The sequence below is a fragment of the Nematocida ausubeli genome (genome assembly GCF_000738915.1).
Source record: "Nematocida ausubeli strain ERTm6 chromosome Unknown supercont2.4, whole genome shotgun sequence".
Lineage (NCBI taxonomy): Eukaryota > Fungi > Microsporidia > Nematocida > Nematocida ausubeli.
This window is the reverse complement of record NW_026515637.1, coordinates 435,994-448,346: the sequence shown is the minus strand read 5'-3', so window position 1 is coordinate 448,346 and position 12,353 is coordinate 435,994. Positions and strand designations below refer to the sequence as shown.

Genomic DNA, 12,353 nt, shown 5'->3' with positions numbered 1-12,353 from the left:
CTGCGACATAAGAAAACACATCTTGTTTACTCCGCAATTTACGTTTAATATTCAGAAGCTTAGTGTGAATTAGAATTATCCCAGGACAACCCAAATTCTACCCGTTAGCTGCATAAGAATGAAATATAAATTAAAGCATTGCCGCATAGACAATGAATTTTCAATAAAATATTCAGAAATAGTATGAATAAGTAGTCATTCATGAAAAAATCCCCCTTTCATATTATCTCTGTTATAGATAGTTGTTCTTGCATATGCGATTTTGACAATTATCTTGTTTCCACACCAAATCCTGATGAATATTTATGCAGAAGAAAGAAACTTATTTTATATACGCAGCTCATATTTTTACAGTTTATGAAAATTAAAATCTATTTATGGCTAGTAGCCTTGCATTTTATAAAAGATTTTTTTACCCCTATAGAAAATGACTATATCATTAAGAAGCATTGAAGAAAGAAACCTGACTGAAGGGAATCAAAACTTAGATAGTTCTACTAGCAAACGAAGTGATCCGCACATACTATTAAATCTTTCTGAATTACCTAATGAACAGCCTGCTGGCACAGAACTTAAATTAAGCTTTAGAGTTGATGAAGTACTAAACAAGATTAAAGTAGACGAATTTGACTGCAAAAATATAATGACCTTGAATGCTTCCATGGAAAAGCATTTTATTGCAGCAGAGCGGCTGAGAAATTCAATATATTTCTCAAATAAAATTCCACATGAGACAAAGGAATATCTAAGCATTATAGCATACGATTTAGCACTGAAATCACTTAGATCAAACTCTATCCTAGCCCAATTATATAATATATTAACAGCCCATAGTATAACAAAAGAGGAGGAAGAATACATAAAGGTGCACATGACCGAGCTCTTTATTGAAGATGTTCATACAAAAGAAAGCATGCCTACCTTGAAGAATCTACTTTTACAAAAGATAAACACTATTTATCCATATTTTTCTAGTATCACAGATACACTAATGCCTGACTTTCTTAGGATGCACGCAATCTACACAGAGCTAGCAGTAAACACAGAATTACTCCGCGAAAAGAATACTTTATCCGCAGATCTGAATATAATCATAGCAGCCGATAAATTATTCAATAGTAAGCCAAGCCTGAAAAACGGTATAAATCGGCATACCAGCGATGATGACATAGATAGCCTGTTCCCAGAGTATTGGGAGCGAATATATAACTCACCAGGCTATGAGTTTACAGAGGATAATATGTATGACCTAGAAACCAATTCAACGGCATTGGCTGAGTATTGTGTGAACTATGCTGCAAATAATCCCGACCATTTAAACAAAATGGCAACTGCCTTGTTGAATAGCTCAAATGAACCAGCAGTGAAGAAGCATATATTTGATATTCATAAACAAGTTGATTTAAGTCTGATTAGAGCCCTGCATCGGCATAAAAAAGCAATTTTCAACGGGAATACTGTTTTAGTTAGTATTATTGATGCTATTCATTCCCTTCTGCACTATTCAGTGAATGAAGTAATAATGAAGGAAAAAAATAATAGCACATTTAAATGTGAGTATGCCAGGTATAACGAAAAGATAACCACTGGATTATACAACTACTTATATAATTTAGAATCAATCCTTAAAACTATCTATGCAAGCGACTTGCCAAAAAGAGCCCTGGATAACTCTAACCACATACGCAGACTACAAGAAATCACAGAGCAATGCTTGAAAATGCTAAAAGACAGTTCTGCAGAGCTCTTAGAAGAGATATATTCTGCGGGGCACAGGATGACTTCAGAGGAAATGGAAGAAATAGAAGACAATTATACGTACTATCCTGGCTTAATAAGAGATCTAATAGCAATAGTAGACAGAGAGCTGGAAACTCTGAGCAAGGCACAAATAAAATACATAGCCCGAACAGTTAATCCCTATACAATGGCCTTAGAAAAATCAATGGAAAGATCAATAGACTCTTTAAGTAAAAATGAGCAGATTCCAAAGGAGAGCGCGAATAATGCAGGAACAAGTATATTTAGATCAGTTAGTCTAGGAGGTTTGGGGGCTTTGTCGCTTCTAATTTCAACTGTGAGTCTAATAAATATAACAAAAACAAATTGACCCAGAATAGCAATCAGCTATTTTAGCTGAGATATGCATTTATAATAAAGCTCCCACTTTTTATTTCAAAGCCACAATATTTCTAGTAGACAAGGAAATAATCCCAAAAAACTAACAAAATCAAGAAGTGCTATATTAATACACCAAGAACAAAGACAAGAAGTCACAATACACTTAGCCATGTGCAGAGCTATATAGTACGAACTCCATAAAAACACTTTATATTTTATACTAGAATTTTCTGGCTAGAACATTACCCCCTTTTATGCATGCTAATATTGCCATAATACGACTTACTTTCGAATACCATAGAATTAAGCAGCTTCTAAGATATTTTCAATATAATAAATCAGAATTTATAATACAATACCAGAGAATTTGAATGAAGCAACATAGAATAATAGAAAGAAGTTAAAATTAATTCGAGCATAGAACACGGGGTAACTGCGCAGAGTTTAATTGTATAATAAACTGGACTCTAAGACTAGCACCCAGCATGTGATTAATTGCTGCTTTAGACTTTGAGAAGAATTTCTACTATCATAGAATTCTTGCAATGTCAGAAAAATTGATCTGGAAAAAACTTATTTAGAAGTTCTAAAAAATTATAAATCGTTAACTATATATGGGTTAAAAATTTTAATCACATGAATTTTAATGAAATTCAGCTGAAGACTCTTTTAAGACGGAACATTGGTTCATATGTATCTGATGTGAATGTTCAAAAAAACATGCAGTTGCTATTGAGAACAATATTTACTGCCTGCCCAAGAGGATCCATGGTGCTCAATAAGTATGAATCATTGAATACACTGTCATACAATACATTTATGGTCATGGTGCTGCGAAATCTTAAAGCTATGCCAAAGTACTCAGAGGTAAAAGTAGAAGAGGCAGTGAGCTTAGCAATCATTGAAACTAAAGGATTAATGGGGGAGCTTGAGAAGATAGCAAGCAGAATGACAACAAACGATGCTAGAAACACCTTCTATCATATGATGAATAAAAATCATCTGGCTGTTATGTTACTGCATTCTGAGCTAAATGAGTACATACTGACAGATCTCAAGCAGGCAATGCAGGCCCACTTTGATCAGAATAAACAAGCTGTCACATATACTGCAGAGAATATGTTTGAGCTAACACATTCTGGAAGAGAGATGATAATAGAGAGAGCAATGGTGTTGCTACAGAAGCATGGTGGCCAGCTATCTAAGTATGACGAAAAAGGTGAAGTTATGTCAAATCTAAACGCACTTGGATTGGACTACTGCAATGACATTTTGTCACTGCACAAGCTTGTAAATGGCCCTTATAAAAACTTGAATGCTCTATTTACCATGATGGACTTCTTGACTGTTATTAAAAAGACAATAGAGCCGCCTCATACGCCAATGCCACTCTTATACAATATTTTCTTTTTCTTATCCCCAAAATACAACAAAAATACTACTCCACCACTTAGCCAAGTATTTGAGGCCATTTTGAATAGCGCGCAGAAAAAAGAGAACTTTTTGACTCTTAGAGAACAGGTAGCTAAATTTAAGCTTCTTGTATCTCCTGATCTGCTAAATAAACATATTCTGGGTAGATTAGTTTCGTATAGTGATTACATTCGAATCAACATACATACGATATATGCAAATCTTACTATGTCAGAACTGCCTGCTCTCCCCACCAAAAAAGGAAAAAAAGAAGTCGTGAAGAAAGAGAAGATGAAGAAAGAAAAGGAAAATGAACATATAAGTTATTTACCAGCTGATTCAATGGACTCTAAAACACAACAAAAGTCAAATAATGCTCCTCCAAGACCCATGACCCAAATGGAAGTTCTTGAATTGCAAAAGCGCACTCCATCTAAAATAGATCTTGTAGTGGGAGTTATTATAGTCACAGGTTTGGTTATATTGAGTGCATACATAGTAACTAAAGCAGTGGTAAAGGGTGTGCAAATTTTATATTAACACAGCAGGATGCTATCAAAAAGCTCTTCCTATATGAAATATTTTATATTTTTATGTAGCTTATACTTATAAGTTTTTTATCTTGCTATTATTAGAAACAGATCTGCACTACAAAAGCTATAGCAAGATTTTAGTACAACCATGCTGCTTTCAAAGTCTTCTCGATTCTGCAGAGAGATTAAAAATAAAATGATTAAAAGTTTACTGTAATCTTATCAAAATCAAGTCTAAGTATAATCCGGAAAAGAAACATAATTTATCACGACATTTGAGATAATCCACAGCAAGAGCGTCTATCAAAGATATTTTTACTACAATAATAAAAGTTCTTCACTTAGTAAGATGGTTTCTCTACTGGACTGCTATTTTTAGGATATGCCATTTCTGTCTGAATGATGTGCTATTAATAATACTCTGCTGAGCATAACACACTCTATTTTAGACATGAGCTTCTATAGATGAAATATAGCCTGTTTTTGAATGTGTTAGTAGCTTAAATATGGATATGCACGCTTTTATTAGGTGATACTCAGTAAAAATATTGATCAAAATTCAATTATCCAATGTGAAAATAACTTACAGCCCCCTATATATATATCCGTTATTATATATTGAAAAATGATTTGTTTTATTTCTAAAAGTGTGGTGTTTTGTTATTTGGATCAAGACAGTTGCTTTAATGGGTGTTGCACTCATAAACATATGCAGAGTATATATATCACTAGGCGAAGTGGAGCCTACTCTGCGATTTGAAATTACAGCAGGTGCATCGCATATAACAATAAACCAAAAGGATTCTCTTAACTTTCTGTGTGGGTTGATTTATCAAATAATGGACTGCATGTACAACAAAAGATTCTTTTTTCTAAATTATTTTCAGAGAGCTTTAGTTAAATTATTCTTCACTTACATATTTTAGGGCTTTATGCACATGTGTCTGCATGCCTCAGCATACCTCTATGTTTTGTGATTCTATATTTTCTTTCTCTTGAAGAAAGCAGCTTTGTACCGAGTAATGCAAGAACTCAGCTGGAAAATTAGAAGGTTCTCATATTCATCCTAATAAGCAAATAAATGTGTTCTGACAATTTATAGAAAGATATTTGAGTCTTTGTGTATTTAGTCCTTCCTTACTTTTTTCTCTACTGTGCTAGCTTCCCATAGTATATTTATAGCTCAACTCCACAAATAAAATGTAAAGTGTCCTACTATTTTTTTATAAAAATGCGAAATATTCTCTCTATTTCCTCATAAGTATACACTTTAATATTATTTCTATTTTTCGAGAAGGAGCATGGAAAATACAAAAAAATGCAAAACTCAAAGACCCCTTAATGGAAGAGTTCTACTGCCCCTGAGTTTAGCCGTAGGCAATAGCTAGTGCTACGCAGCACAAAGAGAGCAAAATATAGTGCGCATTGGATAAAAATAAGTGTTATTCCGGATAGGACACAGTAGTATATAGTATAATGTAGTCTATTTAAAAGAAGGTTACTTAAAAACACTTTATTTTATTTCTGCTAGAGTTTACTAACACACTCTGTGTTATGTATTTGTGAGAGAACAAAGTGCTTAAAAAGTTATTATTGAAGCTTTTTGGAGAGAGTGTTCATAAATTTGTGTGTAGATGTTTTGAGCTGTGAAGTAGCAATAATAGCATACCAGCTTCTAGCGACTTCATTCTAATTGCTGCAGGCAGCTTTATTTTTAGTCTTTTTAGAAGACTTTTTAGTAGCCGTCTTTGATCATAGTTTTCTTTTTGTTGCTGGTGTTAGTGCTGATGCGAAATCATTATTGTTATTGTGGTAAAATTACCATCCCTTCGGAAATTTCTTATATCGAAAGGAGGTTTAAGAATAAAAAGATAGCGATCGCAACATCTTCACTATCTCAAAATCAGAAACCTACTATAAATACAGATGCAATTCTGGAAAGAGAGAAAGAGCAAGGGCAAGAAATACATGACAGAGAAAGTAACCAAAACATCAAAGCAAAATAAAAAGCAACTACCCCAGCAACATACGCAGGACATGAATAAAAGTTCTTCTTTAAATAAGATATTGTTCTTATTGGGTTATTACTTCCTGGCTATGACGCTTCCGCCATTGTGGCACATCATATATAGACAAGAATAAATAAATTTTATGACGACTAAGAAAACCAAGTCTAATATTTCAGAAAAAACTCAGCTTTTTATATAACTGCCAAGCGTATAAATTAAGAAAAAATTAATTTTTCCATGAATTTAATTGATAATAACGAGAGAAATATGATTGCCGGTCCATCGAATGGATCTGACATGAAAGTAAGAGTAGAAAATCCACAGGAACTAGCAGAACAGCAGAATGATCTAAAGAATGACCTTCCAACAACCTCTGCGGGTGCAAATGACTGGAGGATGGAGATTTCGGATGAAACTGAAGGAATGCATGCGGGCACAGAAGAAATAGATTTTAACAATGAATCTGTGTTGACTAAAACCATGGATGTCTTAAAAGACAAAGCAGGTGAAGCATACAGCACACTTAACGATATTGAGAAAGCATGTGCGAAGAAGGTTGCTGAGACAATGAATGCAGTAGGCCTCTCACTTGCTGGAGAAGCACATGAATATACTGAGCTCGTGCCTATGGGAGTATCAGTTGTTGAAGAAGATTTGCAGCACGTGGATAATGATAAGAAAGGAACTGTGTATGTTGAAAGTAACTCTGGAGAAAACAACTCGCCGCCATTAAGAAATGCGCGCGTGAGTTATTTAAATCCCGCAATTGGTTGGATAAGAACAAACATTACACAGAATTCTCCTCTGAAGATAGTCTATACTGTGCCGTTTTTTATACTTGCCTCTATTCTGTTAGGAATGATAGTTTATTCTATGGTTATGATATTTGGTTTGTTTCTTAAAGATTTTGATTTTTCATTCAAATCAGTTGTATTCGCACTGTCCTCGCTTATGGTTGACTTATTCGGGATTTTTGTAGTCAAATGTACTCTGTCTATTTTTGGAATACTTATTAGGGATCTATGGAATAGAAAAACCAAAGGAAATATCATCTCCATACTAGGGATTATATTATGCACTGTTTTGGCCTTTGTAGTTGGCTTCATCTATCCTTTTTCAGGAGAGGTGCACGAGATAGAAGCAAGCTTATCTTGGCTGTTGCTCTTTCTTTTTACAATTTTTGCGTTCTTTGCATATACATTCTGCTTTGGCGAAAAAATAAAGAAGGAGATGCATAATCAGGAGAATGTACCTAAGCTAGATGAGGCTATTTCAGCATTAGGTATGCTTTCTATATTAATGACTGTTTCCATTGTATTAATATATTTTACTCAGCCAATAACCCCAAATAATTTGTTTGTTTGATTCAATGGGTTCTAATAGAAATAAAGAAATTCCATTACAAGCTTATTGCTGAAATATAATTGCATCAAACTGGCTGAATGCACATATGTATTTTGAATTTGTTTTTTGGTTATTCTGGATATAAAACATAAAAGAATTGCAGGCGTATTTGCATGTTTTATTTTCTTTTTTGCTGCTCACACTGCATATTTTAATCCTTTACAGTACTGTGTAGTCTTTAATACAAAAAGAAGAAAAAACTTACTTGAAGACTTTTTTGTATGGTGTGCTGCAGGATAGAAAGAGTATGGTCTAGAAATAGTAGCCCAATAAGAGCAATATTTGTTGCCAGTGGCCTGTATAGTAGTAATTTTAAATGAATTTCTATCTTTAGTTTTCTTAGTTGGAAACATTCTTTATTTATAGACCACTCCAAGAGCATAAGATAAGGTCTCTGATATAACCCGAATAACCCGAATATATAAATTAGAAGAATACCATCTACTCGTGCAAGAATATTAAAAAAGAAAAAATGATAAAGACAAAGAATACCTAAAATACAAAGAATAAACGGATTCTGTACATCCAGGAATGTGCATATGTATAACAACAAAACTTTCTTAAAATATCTGTTGGTTTTCCTTGCCTTATAGGCATAAAATCCTCTTCCTGGATTAGCAATGTAGCTTGATGTTGGTCTTTGCCTTCCGGGTTTTGGCTGTAGGCCAGTAAACCACAAGAATTTCTACTTATTTACAGGATAGTGACTTAGTCCTTTGGGTTTGTTAACGCTTGCTATCACTAGAAACTGTTGCTAACTAAGAAAACTAAAGATAAAAATTTGTTTAAAATTACTACTATATATATATAGAGCCACTAGCAACACTATTTCTATTTTTCGAGAAGGAGCATGGAAAATACAAAAAAAGACAAAACTCAAAGGCCCCTTAGTGGAAGAGTGCCACAGCCCCTGAGTTTAGCTATAGGCAATATCTAGTACTATGCAGCACAAAGAGAGCAAAATATAGTGCGCATTGGATAAAGACAATAGTATTATAGCTAGGAGACAATAGCGTATAGTATAATGTGGTCTATTTAAAAGAAAGTTGCTTAAAAACACTTTATTTTACTTCTACTAGAGTTTACCAATACACTCTGTGTTATGTATTGGTGAGAACATAAATTGCTTGAAGGTTATTATTGAAGCTTTTTGGAGAGAGTGTTCATAAACTTGTGTGTAGATACTTTTGGCAGTGTTATAATAAGAAGGTGCTAGGTTCTAGCGAATTTTTTCTACTCGGTGTAAACAACTCTAGCTCTAGTCGCTCTAGGAGACTTTCTAGTAGCGGTCTTTGGTTCTGGTGTTATTAGTTTTTTGAGTGCTGGTGCGGGTTCTAATGTTAGTGCTGGTGCGGGTTCTGATGTTAGTGCTGATGCGGAATTATTGTTATGAAAGAGAGCAGCTAGCATGTCATAGTGCATTCCAAGGTTTGCCTGCGTGTAGCTAAAGGTTTTTACCGTGATAAAAACAGAAGCATCCTCTTTTATATCTTTAACATCAACTCGTGGAGGAAGAATGTTACTTTCCCAATTTGCATGCCTGGACTTAAGGTCATCATCAATGTTAGCGCCCAAAAGCCTTCGCATTTTCTCACACATAATTGGAACAGCAACTTCCTTGCCACTCGAAGATGTATAGATGCACAGACCGTATGTGACTTTGTCGCCAGATAAATTCTCGCGCTGCAATAGATTCAGGAATTTTGAGACCACTTTTTTTTTAGATTGTGACTGATTATCGCTCTGAATGTTCTGAGCTGTACTTATACTAAAACAGTATTTTGTATACTCACGCACGCTTCTCTTTATCTGTGTATACCAAACTGTAGATAGCAGACCGGTTTTTTCTGATAAATTAAGTGAGATATCTGTAACAAAGCATTCTGCAGTGCAAAATCTGTAGTCATCTATACCTTGAACCAAAAAGTCACTGTAGTAGTAATTAATGTAGCTTCTTTTGGATTGAGGTTCATTGTTGCTTGGTGATGCGGAAGATGGGCTCTGGCTGGTTGCAGCTGTATCGATAGTCATTTTAGTAGGTTCAATACTTTTTTTCTCAGTAGCATAATTTTTAATTATTTCGGTTTTAATACATGTTTCATTAAAAAATATATACGGACTAATTATAGCACTTACTAGCATAAAGTTTGTAAGAAATAAAGGAATTCGAGGAGTTTCAAGACTTGAGCCAACTGAGATTTGGAAATCTATACATTTAAAATGATTTTTGGTTATATTATCTTCAAAGTAGTAAAAGACTACATCATAGTTATAGCTATTCACTGCACTTAGATCTAGCTCTAATTCTCTATTCCTATACCAATTGCAATTCCCATCTATTAATGCCCATACTCGACTCTTTCTACTATACCTAAATGGGTATACATTAAACTCTGAATTCTTTTCTGGATAGGCTAACTTCAGTACAGATTTTATGTACTCTACTATATATCGAATTGAATGAGTTTTCCTTTGTATAGATCCATCTTTAGAACTGTAATCTTTACAATAGGGATATGGAATAGGAACAAGTTTTACTGTGTGGCGTATGTTGTCAACTAGCTGCACATGGTAGTGTTCTTTGAAATACTGGTGTGGTAGATTTAAAAATAGTGGATTTTGTTGTTCTATGTTAGTTGGTTTGGAGCCATTGCTAGTTGAATTTGTAGTCTTACTGAGATTGTATTTTCCGAGAGTTGGCTTTACAATTGCTCTTTTTCCATGCAGTCTGAAGACTCCATTCTGCGGTATGTGCGGGCAGTGGGAATGAAAAATACTTTTAATGCATGCTTCTTTTTTTTCTGCTTTGCTTTCTTCACTTTTAACATCCGCCACACAGGTAGATGGCGCACATTGGTAGAACGAACAAAACACATCATAGACAAGACTATACACCACCATAGTACTCTGGTCATTTATAGGTTCTCCGTTCACAGATAGCGCTTTAACTTCATTATACGCAATATTCATTTTGTCTGTATGATTGTTTACTAAGTAGTATAAGTACTCTATAATGCAGAAAGTCTTTCTAACTTCAGTAATAGTAAGTGTTTTTTCCATTTCTCTTTTTGTCTTTAACAATATCTCGGGGGTTATCAGAACCAAGTCTCTGAGCACCTCTGGCAGCTTTAGAATAAAGTGCAGCTTTTCTTTTAGTTCTGCATCTGCAGATCCTGCACTCTTAATTTCCTCAGTTTTTTCAGTGATAATCGACATACTGTTAACCCACCACTTAAGATCTGTTTGGGTTTCCTCATATATTTCTCCGAGTGTCTCTGGCTTCATTTCAGATTTAGAGCATATATTGTTCTTACTTCTGTCTGTGTGGTCGTATGTTGCACTAATATGCGCTATGTCTATATGAGCTTCTATGTATTTTTTTAAGTGCTCTAAAAAGAGATAATAACAATGACCATTCCTCATGGTATCTTTTACTTCTTTTGCTTTCATCTCATTAGCTAAGTTGTTGATGCACTCTATCTTTTCAGCCAAGGAGTTATGGCGTGAACTAGTTAAAAATTGCCATAATTGGTATTTGTTTTCATAGTTCTTCTCAATACTACATTCACATTTTGTATTTTCACTATCCATGCCATCTTTAGTAAACAAGTATGAAAAACTGTGGGGTTTATCTCGGGTTATATCGCTTTGTGCTTGAGATTTGTAGGGCTTGAGGTTACTAAAGGCATTTTGGTACCTCATTGATTTAATGGATATTGTAGTTCTATGAATAGAATCTATGTCCTTTCTACTCTCTTTACTTTTTCTTTTCTTGGCACTTAAATTATCGTCTGAACTGGTTGAAGTAGAATCTCTCGGGCGCTTTGGTGTGGTTACTTTGACTGGATTATCAAGTATGCTTTCTTCCTGGCTGCTGTGTGCTCTACTAGATATATCTTCAATATTAAAAGCAGAAGGGTGCATGCTACTATCTATAAGAATCTGATTCCCAAATGCATCGTTATATATATTATACAAGAGGTCACCTTCAACTACTATGTCTTTGGTTAAGTACATATAAATACTGCATCCTTTATCATCTATATAGAATCGATTTCCAGAATCATCTACATAGAATGTAGAAATTATTATGCTTGTTTGATTTGGAGTGCTTAATTCGAGTGAATCCTTCTGATAGTGGGCGTCACTTGTATGATTTTCAGAATTCAATGCTGTGTCATTTAAACCCAATAATTTATCAAACTGTTCCAATATTATATCGCATTCTTCATCAGTCATGGCAGGAGCATTATTATTATTTATATTCTCAAGCCATTCTTTAAGCTCTGCTGTATTCAAATCGTCGTATTCGTTGTTTGCAGCACACACTCCAAAAAGCATCCAGATGCCTATGGTCATGCATAGAATAAAAATTGTATGTACTTTAATGAATTCACTTGTTTTGGTATAGTATGTCATTAATGTGCTTTTTAAAATTTCAAACTTTTTAAATAGCTTTTTTAAATTCAATCTAAATCACTTGATTATAGTGGACCCCCATATCTAATGTTTTTTTAATATTTTTAGCTTTTGCAAATTATTATGACAGCAGATTTTTTCTTCTTGAAATATTAGACTTGGCTATAATATAATATGTGGAGCTCTATTTGTTCGTGCATTTTGATTTTGATGTTTTGAGCTAGTTAACATTAAATGTCACTATTATATTAGTTGTCATTGTAGATGTGTCTAGAATTATAGTACTAATATTGACACCCAAACAAGCAGACCCCACTTGCTATATTGACCAATAATCAATTTCAGAGAGGAAATAGCCAATTCATATTCTCTACATTGCAGATCTGGGGAAATAATTTCATTCGCTTAATGCAAAGCACCATGAGCATCTCCTAATATCAGGGGAACCCCCTAT

General features: G+C 34.2%; 6 protein-coding genes across 6 annotated transcripts; 5 read left to right on the top strand and 1 right to left on the bottom strand.

Moving 5' to 3' along the window:
• Positions 1 to 201: 201 nt before the first annotated feature.
• On the top strand, positions 202 to 453 carry NESG_01807 (uncharacterized protein; the record flags this gene model as incomplete). Its single annotated transcript, XM_053049426.1, has 1 exon — positions 202 to 453. The coding sequence occupies one exon, from the start codon at positions 202 to 204 to the stop codon at positions 451 to 453; it is 252 nt and encodes an 83-aa protein (XP_052904376.1).
• On the top strand, positions 428 to 2,110 carry NESG_01806 (uncharacterized protein; the record flags this gene model as incomplete). Its single annotated transcript, XM_053049425.1, has 1 exon — positions 428 to 2,110. The coding sequence occupies one exon, from the start codon at positions 428 to 430 to the stop codon at positions 2,108 to 2,110; it is 1,683 nt and encodes a 560-aa protein (XP_052904375.1).
• Positions 2,111 to 2,757: 647 nt separating this feature from the next.
• On the top strand, positions 2,758 to 4,074 carry NESG_01805 (uncharacterized protein; the record flags this gene model as incomplete). The annotated part of the gene is made up of 1 exon (XM_053049424.1): positions 2,758 to 4,074. The coding sequence occupies one exon, from the start codon at positions 2,758 to 2,760 to the stop codon at positions 4,072 to 4,074; it is 1,317 nt and encodes a 438-aa protein (XP_052904374.1).
• A 640-nt stretch (positions 4,075 to 4,714) lies between these two features.
• Positions 4,715 to 4,993, top strand: NESG_01804 (uncharacterized protein; the record flags this gene model as incomplete). The annotated part of the gene is made up of 1 exon (XM_053049423.1): positions 4,715 to 4,993. A coding segment is annotated over one exon (279 nt), but the record flags the coding sequence as incomplete, so codon positions are not given.
• A 1,320-nt stretch (positions 4,994 to 6,313) lies between these two features.
• On the top strand, positions 6,314 to 7,441 carry NESG_01803 (uncharacterized protein; the record flags this gene model as incomplete). Its single annotated transcript, XM_053049422.1, has 1 exon — positions 6,314 to 7,441. One exon carries the CDS (start codon positions 6,314 to 6,316, stop codon positions 7,439 to 7,441), a length of 1,128 nt encoding a protein of 375 aa, XP_052904372.1.
• A 1,272-nt stretch (positions 7,442 to 8,713) lies between these two features.
• NESG_01802 (uncharacterized protein) lies at positions 8,714 to 11,899 on the bottom strand (the record flags this gene model as incomplete). The annotated part of the gene is made up of 1 exon (XM_053049421.1): positions 8,714 to 11,899. The coding sequence occupies one exon, from the start codon at positions 11,897 to 11,899 to the stop codon at positions 8,714 to 8,716; it is 3,186 nt and encodes a 1,061-aa protein (XP_052904371.1).
• Between the last annotated feature and the right edge of the window lie 454 nt (positions 11,900 to 12,353).